General features: G+C 39.2%; 1 protein-coding gene across 7 annotated transcripts in view; it reads right to left on the bottom strand.

The window, feature by feature from the left end:
- Nucleotides 1–393: 393 nt before the first annotated feature.
- Nucleotides 394–21776, bottom strand: part of LOC149298930 (putative E3 ubiquitin-protein ligase HERC4) — a 41857-nt gene continuing 20474 nt past the window's right edge. For 3 of the 7 annotated variants that reach the window (XM_089486698.1, XM_089486701.1, XM_089486704.1), the window contains 16 exons: nt 14830–14906; nt 14027–14151; nt 13149–13208; nt 12520–12631; nt 11706–11895; nt 11107–11279; nt 10448–10567; nt 9469–9567; nt 9208–9375; nt 8970–9113; nt 7981–8147; nt 7733–7799; nt 6959–7041; nt 4632–4815; nt 1629–1731; nt 394–602 (listed from right to left, as the gene is read on the bottom strand). In XM_089486698.1, coding sequence (XP_089342824.1) covers nt 394–602; nt 1629–1731; nt 4632–4815; nt 6959–7041; nt 7733–7799; nt 7981–8147; nt 8970–9113; nt 9208–9375; nt 9469–9567; nt 10448–10567; nt 11107–11279; nt 11706–11895; nt 12520–12631; nt 13149–13208; nt 14027–14151; nt 14830–14906 — 2081 coding nt within the window. Of the gene's footprint in view, nt 603–1628; nt 1732–4631; nt 4816–6958; nt 7042–7732; nt 7800–7980; nt 8148–8969; nt 9114–9207; nt 9376–9468; nt 9568–9985; nt 10010–10447; nt 10568–11106; nt 11280–11705; nt 11896–12519; nt 12632–13148; nt 13209–14026; nt 14152–14829; nt 14907–18820; nt 18830–21776 lie in introns of all 7 variants that reach the window. The other 4 variants (XM_089486697.1, XM_089486699.1, XM_089486700.1 and 1 more) reach the window with 3 other exon arrangements.

The raw sequence follows: 21776 nt of genomic DNA, 5'->3' as shown, positions 1-21776 counted from the left end.
ATGCCTGCACAATGTGTTAGTGTAGTGGGTCCTACTCTTTGCTTGCTTTAAGGTTTTACCTGTTGACATAATTAAAAAGGCTGAAATTCTAATGTAAAAACACTTTATTGTAGCTCTGCGGAGGAAACATGTGATCAGAAATTCATCAACAGATGAAAAAAATCATATTTTCATATCCCCAATATATTTTAAGATGGAGATAGTCACATTCAGGGTTATGTACAACAAATGCCTGCTGTATCTACATGACACATCCTGTACACTGTTTTAATTTAATTTCAAATATCTATATGGTAACCATGTGGATATTACATAGAAAAGCATGTGTTGGGCTTGCTTGATTATTAATAATAAAAAGATTTGTACAGCTGATCACAGCAATTCCTCCAATGCTTATACAAGGCTGAAACCTTCATAGTGATCTATAGCTTGAATGAGCTTGGATTTTAGAGTTTCTTTATCAGTATATTTGGGAAGATCCAGCAGATTGAAGCAAGTGTGAGCGACAGGCAGGAAACTGTTCCCTCCCCCTGTTGGCTGGATTACAAGCTTCAAACTTTTCATTCCAAGAATGGGAATTCGGTCACTGCCGGTAAGAAATACTGAGAGAAAAAATGGCAACAATTAGTAATTAGCACAAATAGGTACACCAGTAATTAAAATAATAAACACATTATATACCTCTCTTAAAAAAGAGTACCAGGTTCTACCATACAATTCAATATAAAGCAAACCTGAGAAACATTTATGTGCATTAAAAATGATAAAATATTCAAAATACAATAATTTGATAGTCTGCAGTATAAAGTGCTTTAATTTTTTTGTAAATCAGTCACCAATCTCAGGCGTGTTTAGTCTTTATATAATATAGTTACAGTGCTGTGAAAAAAAGTATCTGCCCCTTCCCAATCTCTTCTATCTTCACTTATTTGTCTCATTTGTTTTAACCCTTCAGCGGTGTCTCTGTTTAGCTGTAATTCTCCTTTCTCCTTTAGCGTACCCACATAAATATACCGTATTTGCTCGATTATAAGACAAGGTTTTTTCAGAGCATATGCTCTGAAAAATACCCCTCGTCTTATAATCGGGGTCGTCTTATAATCGGATCTCAACTAGGTCTGACTATGAGACTAATATCCAGATCCCCCATGCAGGGGACCTGGATCCTCCTGTCCCCCCCCCCCAACTTTCCGGTACTTTACGGGCAGCGTATTCGCGTAGAGCTCTACACGTGTCCAGGCAGTGTGTAGAGCTCTACTCGATTCGCGTAGAGTTCTACACGCTGCCCGGACTAAGCACCAGGCAGCGTGTAGAGTTCTACGCGATTCGCGTACACAACTTCCGCTGCAGCCGGTAGGCGGTGCGGTTAGCAGCGGGGGTTGTCTGCATCCATCGTGCAGACGTTCCCCGGCTGTCAAAGATCTTATCTGTACACCAAACGTTATCACTACATTATGCCAGCTTCTAATAACTCATGAATAGTACATTTAACATATATATATATATATTTAGCTGTATAATATATATGCTTTTGCAATCATAATTTTAAATACATTTTTACCAGCAATAACTGTTAGACTTGTAATTGCAATATATTTAGAATACCTACTATTAATGAAAATACTTACAAAGGAATTGTTTTTTCTTTTCAAGAGGCAACTCATGAAACACCTCCCAGAACATTTTAATGGTATGATGATCTGCCCAGTATTCGCCTTTGTACTCTGTATTCTAAGCAGAAGAAAATGGAAAAATCTTACACACACAAAGTCATTCAAAGAGCAGAAAGCACATAATCACAAATGGCCCATTAATACATCAACTATTATGAATCATTTCTTTAAAAATCTAGATGTCATTAAAAGCAGCATGATTATAATTTCGGTTAGTTAATGTGCCGCAGACAAAACAGATGCACTGCAGTCTGTTTAACTTAAAGGTTACAAAAACTAAATTCACATTAGGCATACATTTCATTTTACTTTAATGATATTTAAAGAAACAAAACTGCATCCCAGAGTCTGCATGAAACGGAGGTTGTTACATGTAAATGGTTTCTTGTAAATCACAACAATTAGTAGCGTTATGTAGATTTCTGCGAGCCTACGGTACAATTTAAATGTAGAATTACACTCCCAACAGTGCTTTACACTAAAACCAGCAGAGCATGATTATCCGTGTTTTGTTAACATTTTAAATGTTTCAGGAGTTATATTCCATAACATTTTCATTTGTCGCAAGTGCTAAGAAAATATAGCTAAGTTTATACCCAACCTCTTAGTAGCCAGAATCACACTGATTTCTTACATACATCCCTTTCAAAAAAATATATTGTTGCAAGATAATTATCTAAATGACCAATTCTGTTAAAAACTTTAGGTCCTATGACACACTGCAAGTCTCTAAAATACCCTGTCTGCCATTAAATAATCACGTTACATAGTCTGCTTCCAGCTTTTGCTTTTAGGCTCTCCTTTTTTAAGAAATGTTAAATAACTTCCAATGGGTTGGCCTAGGGCTTAATTTGCTAAAAGATCTAGAGACCCAAGCTTTCAATTGTTTTCTACAATAAACAGTTTTTGCCCAAATATAGGCCGCACTTTTTTCCCCCCACTATAAAGTGGGGGTGCAGCCTATAATCGGGGTTTAGCACAGCGATGCGCAATTCGTATCGCCTGACGCAGTAGGGTTAAGATCCAGATCCCCCGCAGCGCTGCAGGGGACCTGGATCCTCCTCTCCGGCAGCCGTGGACGTCTGAGGTGATGTGCATAGACAACCCCCGCTGCTGGCACTTCTGCCGGTGCTTCTCCGTCATAGAAGCATCGGTGGATGTGCCGGCGCCGGAAGTTGGTAAGTCGGGGGCATTTCTAGGGGCGTAAAGCATATCTGGACACAGAGTGGCATATCTTGGGAGCAGAGGGGAATATCTATAAGTAAGGTGCATTGTGAATTAAGGGGGGGGACCTTAAAATGGCTATTGGCTTTACAAATTTCTGTTAATATAACATATGCTGACTAACTGCATAATAGATACCAAAAATTTTAAAATACATGTATTCCTGTTCATTAGATAAAATACTGTTTTACCATTCCACTGTGTATTTTTTCTTTAAAAATAAATTTTTCTTTTTTTAGGGTGCGGCCTATAATCGAGCCAATACGGTAGTTTAAATGACTACGCATTATACAATTGTTCACCGTTTTAAGTGAATGCTGGGTGCATATTATATTTGTTTGTTTTCCTTGAAATTTTATGTGATTAGGAAAAATCCGAAGCCAGCACTGAACTTGATGCAGTCAATCACAATCTTCATGTTGCGGTCAGTTCTTTGCATTCCGTTTTCGACGGGCGGGGACCCATATCTGGTAGTCTGGTGGATTCATGACGACCGAATACTCCAATTTATATGATATTAAGATCTGTGCTGTTTTTCTTATACTGATTATACTGCAAAATCTATATTCAAAACTCTTTCTAGTTATTTGAAATTGGGTAATACATATCCCAACTCAATGCATAAAAAGAAATTTGAAATAATTATGTATTTAGTGGGCATTCTAAAAGTAGGGGAAAATGTCAAGTGTCCCCTTCAGCATACCAAGGCATTTTGGACAATGCTATGGTTCCAACTTTGCGGGAACAGTTTGGGGAAGACCCTTTTCTATTCCAGCATGACTGTGCCCCAGTGTACAAAGCAAGGTATGGTTAGATGAGTATAGTGGGGAAGAACTTGAGTGGCCGGCACAGAGCCCTGACCACAACCCCATCCAACACCATTGGGATGAACCGGAATGGAGATTGTGAGCCAGGCCTTCTCATCCAACATCAGTGTCTGACCTCACAAATGCTCTACTGGATGATTGGGCAGAAATTCCCACAGACACACTCAAAAATCCTGTGGAAATCCTTCCCAGAATAGTGGAAGCTGTTATAGCTGCAGAGGTGGGACCAACTACATATTAATGTCTACGTATTTAGAATGCAATGTCGTTAAAGTCTTGATCCGTCTTGTGGCTGTCTACACGTAGTCCACAATTGTGGATCTAAAACTGATTTCCTGAGGCACTAAGTATTATGCTAGAGACTAGTTTATGAACATAATGACCCCGTGTGGAGTACTGCATTTCTGTGGCTATCAAAAGCAGCAGCTTATATCTATATATATAATATCACCTATGTAGCTACAGATAAAAATAATCATTTCTGGAGCGAGAGGTAAATGTGAAGGGAATCAGCAGAGATATTCCAACTAGTTTCCATAATGAATGCTCTACCTTTAAAACTTTGCTCAACAGTCGACCTTCACAAATTTCTTCTACTGCACTCTTAATATTCTTTACTGATGAAACATTTTGCATTACTTAATATAAAGACTCTTTTGGGATCAAATCAGGCATAATATTCATATACTTGATTAAAAGAAATGAATCCCTTTGCATGGTAATGTAAAAAAAATCTCTCTCTTTACTGAGCCAATAACTATAATTTATGTGCAATCTCAGACAGCTTTCGCTTGACACTCTGAAGTCTGATAGCGTTCAGTTAAGGTGATTGTTCGGTCAGACATTCAACTGTATACACAAATGAATCTCAATTTCCTTAAAAATGGGAAAGTATATACCAACATACCTTTTCCAGTTCTTTCCAGTCATAGTTGGTATTGCCAATCACCATGGCTTGCAGCTCATTTGGTTGAAAGAGCTCAAGAACTTTACCTCCACATACTTTATGAAAGCCGGCACTAAATGCACTAAATAAGGAAGCCACTGAGTGATTAAATATGTAGTCCACATAGTCATTTACAAAGTCTTGTCTGTAAATTTAAAGAAAAACATAATTATAATTAACATGGAAAAACAGATGTTTCTTTGTATTCAGTGTTCCGTGAAACACATTAATCACAAGTTAGAACGTACAATACAATCTTTGTTACATCCGTACTTTAGTATAGTTATTTCGCTCTCTTAAAATACCAAATTCAATTTTAATAACATTTTATTTAAAAAAGAAACCAGAATCTTTTAAAATACATTTTGAAGACTTGCCTACTACGTACCCATACAAAAAAAGCACAATTGTTGTATTAATTGAACAGAATAGCATAACTAATTGATCAATCTTTTCTTTGGTTAATCAAACTGTACATGCTATTCTAAGATTGCTAAACTATTTCACTGACTGAGTAGGATGTGGTATTCAAGATTAATGTTCACATCTTTCACTTATGGGAGATTAATGGATCTTAAATAAAGCCTAGGTCTGAAATACATACACGCTTTATCGAGAACATGTCACAAGTAGATCCCTTCAGGGTTTACTGACGCGTAATGGTGCCAAGTGCCGCACATATGCACAGTGCCTTTGACAAGAGCTTTCATTTCAGAGTGTTCCCAGTTTAATTAAAGTTCAACTCATTTAACAGTTAAGTGCCCAGCGCCGTGCGGATATATCTACTCGATACCTCTGTCAATATAACAGAACATCTTTGCAAAGCTACTGCTAGACCATTGATACTATAGTGGTGGCCTCACAACCTTTATTTTGTAGCAGTACATGGACCAGCGAGTCATTGAATTATCATTCCAACATCCAGAAACAAGACCAATACCGGTTGGTAGTGATGTAATACAGTTTTCATTCTCATTGACAACAAACCAACAACAAATTACTGTTTTGTTTTTATGCATAGAGAGAATTGGAAATTTAGCATGAAAACTGTGCATTAAATCTTCATTTTCAAGAAAAAAAAATTTCCCTATAACAAAAGGTTTAAAAAATTTAGCAACACGAGTGATATTTCCCCCTTCACAAAAATATTTGAAGTTTTAAGAATTCCACTGCACTACTCTGAAATCCCAGATATTCCCTTTTCCCTTGATTTTGTAACGATTTTTCAGATCACTAATATACACTAACACGTCAAGTTTTTTAAATTAAAAATATAAATAAAATTAAAAGAGAAGTGCCTGCAGGTTAGGACTAAACATGGGACACAGGGATTCTCTTGTACTATTCTCGCTGGAAGCAGCAGACCATTTTTAAAGGTATTGTCTATCTGTAATAAAGCCATCCTCAACTGTTTGCACTTAAGACTAAAGTAAGATGCTTTGACTGACATGAAGATGAGTACAGCAATCAAAAAAAACCTTTCTTCTTAGAATACAAATGTTTTTCAACTCATTTGAGAGTTGTAATGAGGTGTCAAACTGTACTAAGTAAATGTAGCTTAAACCGTATTATATGTGAAAAACAATAGCTAAATATCAGACACATTAATTAACAAACAAAGATTATTTGCTCCCATTGGTATTTATAGATCTTTCATCAACCCTTCGTATCACGGACGTCAAGAGTGTGCTTTACCGTCTGCATCTATTTTTATCTAATAGTCAGGAGCGGTTTGCATTGCTGACATTTTTGACAGCTGTGATCTCTTTGCATATGACAAGAGCCTTCATTTTGTAAGTGACATCACAGTTAAGTCTGTATCTAAAAGGGCCGCCGAAGGGAACCTACGCTACTGGAACCAATGATCTTTCAATCTGATGGTTTCCTCTGAATTACAGATGCGATAAAAATTTTTCTGTCACAAAGAAATGTATCTGTACAAAAAATTGACTTATAATAGCATTATTCAGGTATAGTAAAGTAAAAAAAAATGAATGTGTGCTAAAAAAAAGAATCAACCACTGTTAACTCTCTATGCGTACTGCCAATGCGCTCTGCAACATGATACTCGATAAAAGGGTTAGTATATATGCGTGTTTTACATATACAAACGAAGAAATGCAGCTAACAAACTTATTTCCAGATGCCTTCTGAAGTCATCGGTTCGGTTCAGCTAACTCTAACAAACCTAATTGGATGTAAGGATAATGATTAAACTCAGATCAGATGTTAATTATTATGTTGGAAATGCATCTGGCATTTAGAAAGGATCTATACTGGAAACATACTTGTTTTTCTTGTTGACTGGAGTCTCTGCACCATTCGGAATCAATTCCTTTACTTCTGTTGCTCCAAAGTTTTCCACAGTTATCTAATAGAAGAAATAACACAATAATGTATGTCTGAAAATTGCATGAAATATAAGTAACTAGCTGTGCACAAAATCCATTAGAAAGTCGCCACCGAAATATAATATTGAGCAAATGTATTGCTTGTAAAAATAAATAAATAACTGCCCCTACATGCTACGGTTATTACGTTTAAGTTAACTTTAAAATGACTTTCAATCAGTTATTACTGACACAGGTAGGTAGTAGTGAACAAAACATCATGGAAACATCTTTGTTACAAATTATACTGTAAGTAATGTATAACGTAGGTTTAAAAATCACAGGAGAAATCTACCAGGATTTGCCCTTCATAATTCTAGTTAGTATGCCCCCCCCCCCCAACAATTTATATCTTAGAAAATAAACCTGTATAAAAGATGGAGTCCCCGAGCAGATCAATCATAGCTATTATGGCATTCATTTATTCAGTAAGGATACCATAGGAATGAGCGTTCATGTCCTTACTACTCCCTATGTCTTCTGTAAATTGTAGCAAAAGTCCCTCTAACTACGTCAACTAAGCGGTTCAATAGAAATGTAACTGGGGGAACATCAAACTCGTTAAGGTGGAGAAAGCAACAGGATCCTTCAGCACTGTGACAGGCAAAAGGGTCAAGTCCTTCTTAGTACAAGCTAAATAGGGCATCAATGTCATTTACAGAAGACGCATACTGTAAAATTCAGACAGAATGTCTCTTCAATGTCATCTTCGGAATAGTCCAACAACTGCTGCATGCTCCTGTAAAAATATAAATAAAAAGCAACAATCTTAAACAGAACAGTTAATAGCTTTTATTAACACACATCATCAACATAGTGCTGGGCGTACACAATGCATTTAACACTTAGATAAAAAAAATATTAGACTGAATTACACCAGTGGCTATAGCAATACCTAGAACATCATATTTTGTACTTGCCTTCCAACATCAGGCATTAATTCTTTTAAATCATCCAGAGTAGGCTTCTTTTTCAAAAGCTTCTTGTATAAGGCTAAAGGGAAGTGCAGGTCAACGATGGTAAAGTTATAGATTGCTAACCCACAGACGACACCAATTAGATGGAACAAATCGCTGTCTTCAAAAGTCTGAAAAATAAAAAGGGAAAATACAAACGGGAAGCATGTAACAAAATAACAGAACAAAAAGGCAAAAACCCTGAAAATATCAAATAAGAGATGACAAATATCCTGCTCAAATGAATAAATGATAAAGTAAAATATAACCAAATATATTTTTGCAAGACAGATATGCTACTTGAAATTACTACACAGAAAACACAATATTCTGGTAGTTAAAACTTGTTATAAAATGAAAATAACCAAGAATAAGTGGCTGCAGATCAACACATGGGGAGGCAATCAGAGAAGAGTTTTTTTGAAAGAAATCTGATGATTGTAAAAAAAACAAGCATAATGTAGGTAAAATTTTTAAGTGAAAAAAACTAGAAATAAAGGAAGGGACATTCAACTCAAACGTCTGAACTACATACTCTAATTGCAGTGTGAAACCCATAGCCCACCTGTATGCTCATAATTGCGAATACAATCCCCAATTTACCCATGCAGACTAATCCAGATGCATTATAGCAGCCTGGAACATTACACACTGCAGCACAACAGGCCGCATATATTAGCATAAAAGGAATATTATCTTTTGAAGTGTATCAACAGAGCAGCGTGTATAAATGCTTCTTTCACAAAACCCCTCATGTAAAGGGACGATAGATCAATGTAGAAATTACGGTAATCCCACTCATTTCCATTCCATATATTGTTGGTTTGCTTAAATTCAGGAAATTACACAGGAATAATACAATGGCCATGCTTCTGACCAGCTGCATACATTTTTAAAAATGTATATATATATTACATTTGTATTAATAATGGTGAAAACCTTTTTGCAAGTACCTGATCAGAAAACCAGATAAGTCTTGAGTCTTCGTAATACCGGAACATGCCGTACTTTGGATCCAACAGCTCTCTCATGATGAGCAAGAAAAACTCCTTACGGACTCCGCCTGCATCGACCGCTTCTTCTCCTACAAATATTACCTACAATGATTGTAAACAGATTTAGCATGCCTTTTACAAGAAGCAATTCATAATTTGTAATACAAGTCACAAAATAAAGACCCTACTACTGTACCTTGAGTGGCTTTTTGTAATCAATATTTTTGGTTTTCCTTAGGACCTCCATAGCATCCCCTACAATATTGTCTCTGCGCACAATCAAAATTAGACAAGGATCTACGGATTCAACCACCGGAAGAAACAAGGACGAAAAGTTCTGTCTGTGGGCCTGGTCCATTGCCATCTGAAGGAATGAAGACATAGACATTTGTATTTCCTATCCCTTAACCAACGCTAAATATATTAAGCCATGCAGCATTTGTATATTTAAAGCTACCTGCATTTGAAGAACAGCATCCGTCTGCAACAGTGTAGTTTTTGCTTGGGCATCAAAAACAAAGGGATATGTACAAATTGTAACGGGAACATCAGGACCCTGGACGTTAGAAGGAAAAAAAAATATTACAAATGAGAAAGGAGAATTTCTGTCAGTATGTGGAAAACTACATGAAACCCCTAGAGAGGGACAATAAATTAGGCGATAAAAATATTCATGTAAGATTCTGAAATAAAGACATTAAGAAAGCAATGAAAAATGAGAAAGGCATTCAGAGAAACAGACGTAACATAAGTAAAATAAGTTTCATATGTAGGAGGTTTGGTTAACTGGACAGCAGAAAAGTAAGAAGGATATTATATACAATAACATTGGTGTAATTAGGCAGAATGTAGACATGAAAAGAAAACAAAATACCAACATTAGAACTGTATAAATGAACTGTAAATATGAAAGTATGACAAAAAGCAAATGTAAAATGTGCGTAAAATGTATTAAAACATGAACTGAGTCTTACCTCAGCTAATCCATGGTTCACATCCTGAGAATGTGGTAGGGAGAAAGCAAAAATATTACTTTTATTCCCAAACACAGTTCTCTGCATTTTTCTTTACATGCATGATGTACCATTTTCAGCCTTGGAAATCTAATGTCTTAGAATAAGCAGCAGTTTGTTACATTGCACACTTACACCTAGTTAAACCCTATAATCTTCACTATTAAAATACGGGCAGTTATTTAACTTCAAAGGGAGACGGGGCTTATTTAAAAAATCTTATCTGAAATGTAAGTAATACCCCTTGGGGGCACCTTTGGGCCCTCACCCTCTGCCCATTTGGGGTAAAGTTGGTTAAGATAAATAAAACCCCCTTTGTAGGAGGGTACTGATCCCATCCTGTGGTCCACCCCTATCCCTGTTATTTCCAGATCAGCCCTCTTCATGAATATATAAACACCAAAATAAATGTACAAAACATACCATTCCAAACGCCTGCTGCTGGATCCAATTAATATAGTCATTTCGGATATCTATAAAATCTTGTACTTCCTGAATGTAGAACTTGTCATAGGGAATAATTTGCCCAGACTTCTCATTTACCTGTGGAAAATATTATAGATAGCAATAAAGTAATTAATCTATAAAGCAGTAATATGTGAACCATTTGGTGTAAGAATGCAAATATTTCTTAGATCTTCCTAAAAACCGCCTGCTTTTAGTTTTTTCTTTATACTTTACTGATGCTACATTTCTGATAATATGAATACTTTTCTAAAGGAAAGGATGGGCATAGTATAATCTGAGGTACTCCACTATCCGCATTGCTTCACTCATAGAAGGGGCTGGCAGAGAAGTAATTGCCCCTGATCTACTCTGATCTAAGCATTTTGGTCTATTTACTAAGGCTTTTTTTCTGTGTCTACTTGCAGTTCAACATATAGCCACTAGGGTGTCTACAGTATTGTAGAACGATGGTGAATAGTTACACCTGCTACAAAACAATGCTATGTTTGGCTGAATATAAATTGGTTTCCCTGACTTCTGTACTTTTTTTTTTTTTTGAGCAATTAGGGCATTAACTGATTCATTTAACATATAATCAGGACAAAGACCAACTTAATGATAAAATAAAGTCATACCCTGTGTAGAATCTCCAAAACCTTTAGGGCTGTGTTCAAAAACGTGTTGAAAATTCTTCTTTCCGAAACAGGAATTCCAATTTTTGTAAGTTTCAAAAGATGTAAAACAATATCTTTAAATAGCTGAACTATTTTCATGAACAATGGATGTTCGAGTAATGACCACCAATTTTCTGTAAAATAAAAAAGCACATTAGCAGACCAGGGAACTAGTTCAAATTATCAGCTGTTCTTATTGGTTTAGTAAGATATGCTCTATGGTATGGACTTAAGGGATAGTCTACCATTGGTCTCTTGACTGAAGAAGGTATTTCTGACACCATCTAAGCCTTGTGTAAGCATTATTTTATAGTACAATTTTTGAGCCATGTTCAATGCTCAATACAAAGCAAGACGTAGTTCCACCACAAGTATTTTAGTCAAAAATAACCCATCTCTGGCCATAACACAGTAAGCAGAAAAAAACCCTCATGATGGAGCCTCTGCTGCGGCTCCAGGGTGTCTTCTTCATAAATTCATCATGTTCATGCTGCTTTTTTTGGCAACCAAGTATTCCTTTAGGGTGTGGTTGCGTTGAACACACAGAAGCAGAAACTTACCTAGAACCTTTAAGGGTGCCTTTTCTAAATTAATTATTGCTGTCCCAAAAGGAATTGACAACGATAAAAAGTTGTTTCCATCAGTCATAAGCGGACACTCTGGAAGAGTGAGATAAAGCCTTAAGCACTCAATATCAGGAGGTGAGCTTGTTAGGTTTGGTATGAGGTTTTTCTCCAGACTGGCAGCCACCTGAACAGTAAAACATTTTTTAAAATGAAAAAATACTTCATTGAAATAATAGTTATTTGAAATCTGTTTTTAAACTGACATAAAAAAATAAAAAATGATGAATGTATATTAAATTAGTTTGTAACCTTTACTGAGCAGGGGATGCATTTAATGGAAGTAATCTCCTGCAAAGCATAGAATTCTAATGAATCCCTTTATGCATCTGCTTGCAAAACATCAATGACAAGGTAACAGCAATTAAATGCATTAAAGTGAAAATGATGGCTGAAGTGACCATTTAACTGTCCACGTGAAGCCGATAAACTCGCCATTTACTTTTTTTCATTCTGAATGATTACTCAAAAAAAGGAAAAAAACTTTCAGGAAGCTTTTTTTTGGTTTCCATGATAACAGTGGCAACTTCTGTATCGCATGACAAATAAGTATTGCCTTAAAAGTTATGATTTTTATATGATTAAAGAAATATTTTTGGGAAGGAATTGTCAGCTATGAGCTATAGTTTTTGGTAGCATGAAGAAAGTCTTGTAAATATAAAAGATGACATTTACATGGCACCTACAGAGTCTAAAGTGTATATAAAGTGTATTTTGTGGCCCCAGTGCGGGTATCTCTATGAAAACAGACCTGCTGTGCCATTAGTGGCTGTGCTGGGTTGATTAGTTTGTGAAAAAGGAGTCTAGCAGCATTCATGTCTATCCCTGAGAACTTGGTACTGGTTCTGAAGTGATCATTGTTGCTGCAGAGATAATAAAAACACAAAAATCTTAAATATACGTCACTTTGAATCCAAAACATAAAACTGCAAAGAAAACATAGAAAATAATCATATTTGTCACTTAAATTCAGTATTTTCTATCACTATTTCACACAGAGTACTAAGTGTAAACTTTTATGAATGGTCTTGGAATGGGATGTCTAATGAGCTCCCATAGGTGTGATGGTCAGGTGTCCACATATTTCTGATCATACAGTGTATCATACGCATTAAAGTGCATATGATGCCCTAAGTGTCTCTTAAATCAGGTAACAACATGTACAAAGGGCTGGTTTCAGATGTTTAGGAAGTTGCGTAGTAGGAAATGCTGTGGACAATACATCTGCGCTCTGCGATGTGAAACATTAATGTATTACTATGATTAACATAATCCACATCAGTGATATAATCAGAGCTTTACACAGTGCAAGGGGTATGAACAACTCGTAAGAAAAAAAGGAGAATACGCAGATTTGATGCTTGGCAAAAAAACTCTTACCTGGTAGAAAGGAAACTTCCATTTAAACAAGCAGCTGATGAAAAAACTGTGTCAATCTCACTAAAATTCAAGAAAAGAATAAATCCTTTTTCAGCTTACCCAAGCATTCATTGTATCCATGTACTTTGACATTTACAATCATCACAACCCACTGAATAAATTCTAATCTACAATTATACTCTGCACTATACACATTTATGCACACAAGCACAATTGGTTTTTAAAAACACTTGAAAGGGCATTAAATAGCTTCATATAATCCTGGTAGCTCTAATTCAAAATTTGAATCTATTTTTGAGTAAATATGTATTATTCCACAGCAGTGCCACTCAAAGTATGGAGCACAATGCTGTAGACTTTCTGCATGGCTATGGGCTGCTTTGTGATGGTGGAGTTTCATTTTCACTAGAATTAGGGCTTTAATGAATGGCTGTAATTTGCATATGGAAGCTTTACATCCCATGTGTCATTTGCTACTCACATTTCTTAACCTATGCACTATGGGGACTATGGCCTTTCGAGAAGGTATTTTGCATAGCCTTAGACAAGACAAAAATTGGAATAATAAGGTACAAGTCATAGTTCCCAGGAGCATCTCTTTCTTCACACCGGTTGATGTATATAGCTAGGAATTTTTTTTTAAATATTTAGCAGTACCACCTTAAAATCCCACGTACATTACACATGCATAATTCAGAAATAAACTTTCAGTTTACAAAGATGTTATTTTTGTATAACACAGAGCAAAATGGGTTGCTTGATAAATATTTCCTCAAAAAATATAATGCAACACATTGAAAATATAAGTAGGAAGAAAGGAGAGAGAACAAACACATTTTTAAGTATGTGGGACTGTTATCAAGTTTTGGCAATCTTACTTAATTATCTCTAAAGGAAGTCTGCCAGATGAGAACTGCATCCATCTTTGAACAAGCTCATTGTTTACTGTCCATATTTGTCTGGAACAATTACACTTCCTGAAGTCATCTGGAGGGAGACCGTTCTGGAAGGAGAAGTATATCTTGCTAAAGTAACACCTGTCATAATTTGTAGATGAATTATAGAGGAAAACAATCAAATAAAAAAAATGCAAAGTGATTGAAATCACTTGAAACCCATCACTAAGATTGAAACCCATCCAAAGAAAACATACTACCTTCCAAAAAAAAAAAAAAAAAGGAATTTTAATAGCAACAGGTGTGAATTGTGTTTACCTCCGCACATAATCTTCGTCTCAAACATTTTCAACATTTAGTTCAAAAGCAAATTGAAACCAGCAGAAATAGTTCTAGAAAAGTGTAAGTTGCAGAAAACCTATCAAAGTACATATTACAAGGAATGCTTGTTCCTCAAGAGATTTGTAAAGCAGGTTTCTAGGCGATCCACAGATAAAAGGTGTGGGGTTTAAGCTCTTTATATCATAAACTTTAAATAAGCTGCGATCTCACGTTTCTAAACGGCTACATACATTAAAGACATTGAGACTGAAGATCTGATTCTTTGACTCCTGGAACAACTTAACACTTCTCACAAGACTGACGGTAGATTATATTCATATCTGGAGCTTTATTTCTAGCGTGTTACAGAAGTGAAAAGCCAATTGCCCCATTATGTACTGTTTTTCTGTATGTTAAATGAAAGATTATTCAAGAAAGGTTAAGAATATATTCTTTTACACTACCTGTACGTGAAGGTAATGCGCAAAACTTTGGTCCCCGCCAGAGAATATTTTCTTCACGCAGAAATACGCTTCTGAATCTAAAAATATACAAAATGATATCTTATTAACTAACCACAATAACTTACATTAGAAAGGGTGTGCAGCAGAATATATCAACTTTATATTTAAACTTTTTGTTTATTTCTACAAGGTCTTTGGCTTTCAAGTCATTTGGACATTCGAAATGGAGTGAAATGACGTTTCAGGTCATCCAACATATTTTAATATTAGAACAGAAAAAAATGGAGTGAACAAATTGTTTTTTAGGGTAAATCAATATTTATTGGAAGTTTCAGAATTTTTTAGGGGTGCGAAAAAAAAGTGGGGAAGGACAAGTAATACATGGGGAACACAGTCACCAATACAGTATTCACGAGGTAACAGCAATAGGCAAACAGCTGCACAGTAGCACGTGAGAGCAACAAAACAGCGGAGGTACAGTCGTTATATGTCAAACCAGTATGAATACGTGGTCGCAACCCACATGAGGAACAGGAAACGCTAAGAAGGCACTGGAAGGATTCCAGCGGTTAGTGTGTGGCGGCAAAATATAAAAGCATTCCAGTAGAGACATACAGGGAACGTGACGCATGGACAACGCCACAAATCCGTGACAGGCACGGCAGGGCACAACAGTGGATCTTACGATGACACATAATTACAGAAGTGGGGCAGAGAGATAGGTGCGTGCGACCCCAAAAGGAAGGGAGTGGAAGGGTCCTTGTCCGCTCAACGCGTTGAAACCATTCTCGAACCGTGGGGGGGGGGCAGGATCCCCCCAGTGTAAGGGGATTAGGGCCTTAGCTGCAGTTACCAAGTGACGGATCACAGAGGCTTTGTACCATTGAATCGGGTAAGGCAAGTGATGGAGGAGCAAAAACTCCGGAGTAAAGGGGATAGGGTTATCGGAGAGGCGCAGTAAAAACGAGTGAACGGTGGACCAGAAAGGGTGTATCCGTGGGCAGTCCCACCAAAGGTGGAGAATGGAACAGGGTGAAGAGCCGCATCTCCAGCACGCATCCGAGACAGCAGAGTTGAAGCGAGCAGTAGCTGTCGGGGATCGGTACCAGTGGGCGAGTAGTTTGTAGGACATTTCTTGATCCTTATTGCTGATCGAACAGCGGTGACCAAGAACACACATCTTCTCCCATTGCGCCTCCGAGAAGACCATGTGCAGAGAAGACTCCCATTTGCCCATGAAGGAGGGGGGGCGGGGTGCAAGGCCGACAGGAGGAGGCCGTAGAGGAGGGAGATGCCATGAGCAGGAAGCGAGGAAGCTGTGCATAAACGCTCGAACGTGGTAAGGTTCCTGAGGACATGATGGGGACGACTCAAAGATCGGAAAAAGTGACGCAGCTGTCCATAGCGGAAGCGGGCCAACAAGGTCGGGGGCCCTGGGGACACCAGGTCCCCCAAAGGCGCAAGACCGCCACGGGCCAGGTAGGCATGAATTTCAAGACCTCTTGCTGCAGGCACATCAGGGAATAGATCAACCCCCAACCCGGGCAGGAAATCCGGATAATCCCGCACCGGAGTGAGTGGCGACGGGATGGTAGATAGCGTGGTTCCTCTCAGCAAGGAGTGCCAGACTCGTAATGTCGCCCTGATAAACGGATGGGAAGAAGCCCGACTGTTGGCCGTAGAGATAGTCAGCCAAGGCAGGGACCGGGTAGGGAAGCCCAAAAGAGCGTTCTCCACGCCAATCCACTGTTTCTGAGACGGGCTATGAACCCACTCAAGAACCCAAAGGAGGTGGCAGGCCCTATAATAAGTATGAGGGCAGGGGAGCGCGAGGCTTAGGGAGGATTAAGCTGCTGTGGCGAATGTGGGGGGGAACGACACCCCCCCACAAACCGAAGAAAAGCAGAGCGGACAGCCGCGAAGAATGTGAGAGGTATGTGGATGGGAAGAGTCTGAAATAAATACAGGAACCCGGGGAATAGCAGTCATTTTAAGGGCATTAACACGACCTAGCAAAGATAGCGTGAGCCCAGACCATCTCCGCAGATCAGATTGCAAGGACGACAGCAGTGGAAGAAAGTTATATGCATAAAGTTGAGTATGATCAGCGGACAGCCAGACACCCAGGTATCTCAGTTTCGAGTTGCACCATTTGAAAGGGAAAGCAGTGCTCAAGGCACAACAGTCCTGCGGAGGCAGGGTGACATTGAGAATCTCCGATTTGGTCATATTGATCTTAAAGTGGGAGAACCCACCGTACAGCTGAAGCTCATGCAGTATAGAGGGTAGAGAGACCCGGGGATAAGTAACCGCAAAAAGGAGATCGTCTGCGTAACCCAGGACTTTATGAGAGGTGCGACCCACCTGCAGGCCCAATATATCAGGGTTCAGCCTAATTGCCTGCAGGAGGGGCTCCAAAGAGAGCACAAAGAGCACAGGCGATAAGGGGCAGCCTTTTTCAAGTCCTGCTGCGGATATTGAAGGCGGCAGACAGGAAACCGTTAACACGGAGACGTGCAGAGGGCCAAAACCCATGTGGTGGAGGGTAGATAGGAGGAAGGACCAGTCAACCCTGTCAAAAGCCTTCTCCGCGTCTGTGGAAAGAAAGATGGTGGGCGTAGGTGCGTTTTGCAAAGTGGAGCAAGTCAAGAGCACGAATAGTGCTATCCCGGGCCTCCCAACCCGGCACAAAACCGGTCTGGTCCGGATGTACCAGGGTGGGAAGCAACGGCTTCAGTCGAGTGGCAAGAATCTTAGCAAAAAGCTTCAGATCAGAGTTGAGGAGCAAAATGGGGCGATAGCTGCCGAATTGGTCCGGGTCTTTACCCTCCTTGGGTATGAGAGAAATGGAAGCCGACAAAGTGTGCTTGTGGATCTGACCTCCCTCCAGAATAGAGTCGAAAGCGGAAACAAAAAATGGACCAAGGACGTCTCTGAAGCGGGAATAATATCTCAAAGGCAGACCATCTGGCCCTGGGCACCTCCCGGTTTGGGAGGACCTGACCACCTGAACGAATTCAGGTAGTGAGATTGGAGCATCAAGTGCTGCAGCGGCGTCAGACGAAAATGCCCGCACGGATCGTACGGTCCAAATACTCCGTCAGTCCCGAACGTCCGGTGGGTGAAGAGGAGGCATCACCCAATGGTGGGAGGTTGTAAAGGCCCGTAAAATAGTCAAGGAAACTCCGCGAAATATCAGAGTGGAGAAGGTATAGGCGGCTGTCGGCTGATCGAACCCTAGGGATATGGGTGAGGTGGCGAGAGCTTCGGAGGGCTTGAGCCAGGTACTTGCCAGGCTTATCACCGTGTTTGCGGAACAGTGCTTTGTTGCGTAAATAAGAGCAGTGGTGCTTATCGTTGAGGATCGAGGCCAGTCGCCCACGGAGAAGCGTAAGTTGCTGTAAAATATCCCCAGACAGGGAGGTCTTATGTGCCTGTTCTAACTCTGCGATGCGGGCGCATAGGGAGCTAATCTCCCCGCCAACTTCTTTCACTGAGAGCAGAGCCGTATGTAGTGACCCCTGATCACACTTTTATGGGCTTCCCAGACCGTAAGTTCTGGGACATTGGGGGGACGCATTCTCACTAAAATAAAGAGATAAGGCTTGAGAGGTCTCAGCGGTTGCCCCCTCATCAGGGAGGATAGCGTCGTTCAGACGCCATGAGCACTCCGTGGGGCGAGTCAAAGGTGAGGACAGGGAGATTATCACAGGGGCATGGTCGGACCATGTCGTCAGACCGATATTAGCCCGGCGCAGAAGGGCAGCGTGGTGGTAGGGGAGGAAGAAGTAGTCAATACGCGAATAAGAGTTATGAGGGGTAGAGTAGAAGGTATAGTCCCAGAGGGGTGGAGAGCCCTCCAACTGTCTACAAGGCGGTACGTGGATAGAAGAGATAGAAGTGAACGTAGGACACGGCGAGGAACGCTGGAATGGCCAGAGGAGGTATCGACAGAGGGGTGCAGGACAACGTTGAAGTCACCCCCCAGAACCAAAATCCCCTCAGTAAAATCCTGGAGATTCACAAGGATCTGTTTCAAAGTGGTATGTTGTCCCCTGTTAGGGAGATAGAGGTTAACAAAAGTGTACAACTGATTTGCAACAGTCCCCTTGAGAAACAAATAACGCCCGTCCGGATCAGCGCAAACACCTAGCTCCTGAAAGGGGAGAGATTTAGAGAGAAGGATAGCAACTCCTTTCGATTTCGCAGCAGGGTTAGAGCTGAAGAAACCAGTAGGATAGAAACGGTCAGAGAGCCTAGGAGAGCGGCCCGCATAGAAATGGGTTTCCTGGACAAAGGCTATATCAACCTTTTCCCGCCGCAAATCGTTTAGCAGATGTGAACGTTTCTCTGGAATACTAAGGCCCCGGGCATTAATAGAGAGAAATGTGAGGGCCTTTGGCAGAGTAGTGGACGACATGGCACAGGGAGGTGAGAGGGAGGGAGGGGAAAAATAAATAAATAAATAAATAAAATAAAAAGAGGGAGAAAAAGAGGGAGTAGAAAAGGAGAAGGAGAAAAAATGGGGAGTGGGAAGGACAAATTGTTTTTAAATGATTTCATGTAGAGAAGTAAAAAAAAAGCTATCCAACTCTAACTGGCCCTATGTGGAAAGGTAATTGCACCGCTTAGTTACTTAAGCAACCAAATTTTATTCATAATTGGCTTCAATTTCACTAGACACACCCAGACATGATTACTAGCAGTCCTGTTGGAACCTGTCTTGCAAAGTGATGAAGGTCAAAGCTCTCAAAAAGCAGTGATCTAAAGAAATTCAAGAACAGATGAGAAACAAAGTCATTGACCTCTATCAGTCTGGAAAGGGTTACAAAGCCATTTCTAAAGCTCTGGGACTCCAGCGAACCTTGGTGGGAGTCATTATCTACAAATGAAGAAAACGTGGAACAGTGGTGAACATTAAAAGGAGTGGCCGGCCTACCAACATTCCTCCAAGAGCACATCGACCACTCATCCAGGAGGTCACAAGAACCAAGACTGACATGTCAACAACTGCAAGTCTTACCTGCCTCAATTAACCCCTTCGTGACAAAGGCTGATTTTACTTTTTGTACCCTTCGTGACAATGGCCGTTTTAACATTTCTGCGCTGCTCGTGTTTAGCTGTAATTTTCTTCTTTCCCGTTTACTGAACCCACACACATTAGATATTGTTTTTTTCAGGACAAGAAGGGCTTTCTTTAGATGACATTGTTTTGATTGTATCATATTATTTACTATTAAAAAAAGTATAAAATATAGTGAAAAATTTAGAAAAAAATGACTGTTTCTAACTTTTAGTTGAAAAATCTTTTACTCATCTATAAAAGGTAATAAAAAAACCTGCTAAATAGATTCTACTATTTGTCCTGAGTTTAGAAATACCCAATGTTTTTATGTTTTTTTGCTTTTTTCTGCACGTTATGGAGCAATAAGTACAGGTACCGTTTTGCTATTTCAAAGCCATTTTTTCCAAATCTGGTAATTCTTCCCCCCATGTGCCATTTCGGGTATCTTTGAAGCCGGCCAATGCAATTTACCCCATCAAGTCATATATTTTTGAAAACTAGACAGCCCAGGGTATTCCAAATGCTGGTATTTTAACCCTTTCCAAGCACTTATTCTACCATCAGCCTTTGTCAAACTTTATGGTAGTAATTTTTTTGCATTTGTTTTTACACACACATTTTACTTTAGGTATAAATAAACAGGTTCTGGTATATGTCACTATCAAAAAACACCCCAATATGTGTTTAGCAACATCTCCTGAGTACAGCGATACCTCACATGAATGATTTTGCCTGGCTGTTTGGGGGCAAAAGGGCCACATTTGGGGCATGCACATTTTTCAATGTTGCACTTTGGCGTATTGGGGGATCCACTGCCCATGCCCTATTTGGTACATCTTTGAGCCGGGCCATTTCAGTATGCCCAATAAAGCTATATATTTTTTAAAACTAGACACCCCAGGGTATTTCAAATGCTAGTATTTTAACTCTTTCCATGCACCATATCTACCACCAGTCTTTGTCAAACTTTGTGATAGTCATTTTTTTCCATTTGTTTTGTCACACACATTTTACTTCAGGTATGAATTAAAAAGTTCTCGTATATGTCACTATCAAAAAACACCCCAATATGTGTTTAGCAACATCTCCTGAGTACAGCGATACCTCACATGAATGATTTTGCCTGGCTGTTCGGGGGCAAAAGAGCCACATTTGGGGCATGCACATTTTTCAATGTTGAACTTTGGCATTTGGGGATCCACTGCCCGTGCCCTATTTGGTACATCTTTGAGCCGGGCCATTTCAGTATGCCCAACAAAACCATATATTTTTGAAAACTAGACACCCCAGGGTATTTTAAATGCTGGTATTTTAACTCTTTGCATGCACACATTTTACCACCAGCATTTTTTCAAAGTTTGCAGTAGTATTTTTGTGTGTGTATTTTTCCCACACACACCTACTTTATGTATGAATTTACAGCTCCTGGTATATGCCGCTGTCACACGACACCCCAATATGTGTTCAGCAACATCTCCTGAGTACAGTGATACCCCACATGCATGGGTTTGTCATTTTTGGGGGGAACTAAAAGGCCACATTTGGTACGTGTGCATTTTTCTAATTGGAAATTAGATGTGTGGCCATCCTTCCCCCCGTGTTAATTGGGACCTTGTTGAACCCGGCCAATTCAATTTACCCCATCAAATCATACATTTTTTAAAAGTAGACACCCCATGGGCATTTAATATGCCAGTATTTTAACTCTTTCCATGCGAGAATTGTTTTAAGCTAATATGCTAATTTTAGGACTTGCTCACAAAAATATATTTTTTATATATATATATATATTTTTTTGCCTTTTTTTAAATTTTTTTTACATTTTTTTTCAACTTGAAGGTTCCCCTGATAGTGAAATCAGTGGGAAATTATTTTTACATTT

This window comes from Sceloporus occidentalis, unplaced genomic scaffold, assembly GCF_023333645.1.
Source record: "Sceloporus occidentalis isolate IW3139 unplaced genomic scaffold, rSceOcc1.0.p SCAF_30, whole genome shotgun sequence".
Taxonomy (NCBI): Eukaryota; Metazoa; Chordata; class Lepidosauria; order Squamata; family Phrynosomatidae; genus Sceloporus; species Sceloporus occidentalis.
This window is presented reverse-complemented; position numbering and strand designations above follow the sequence as displayed.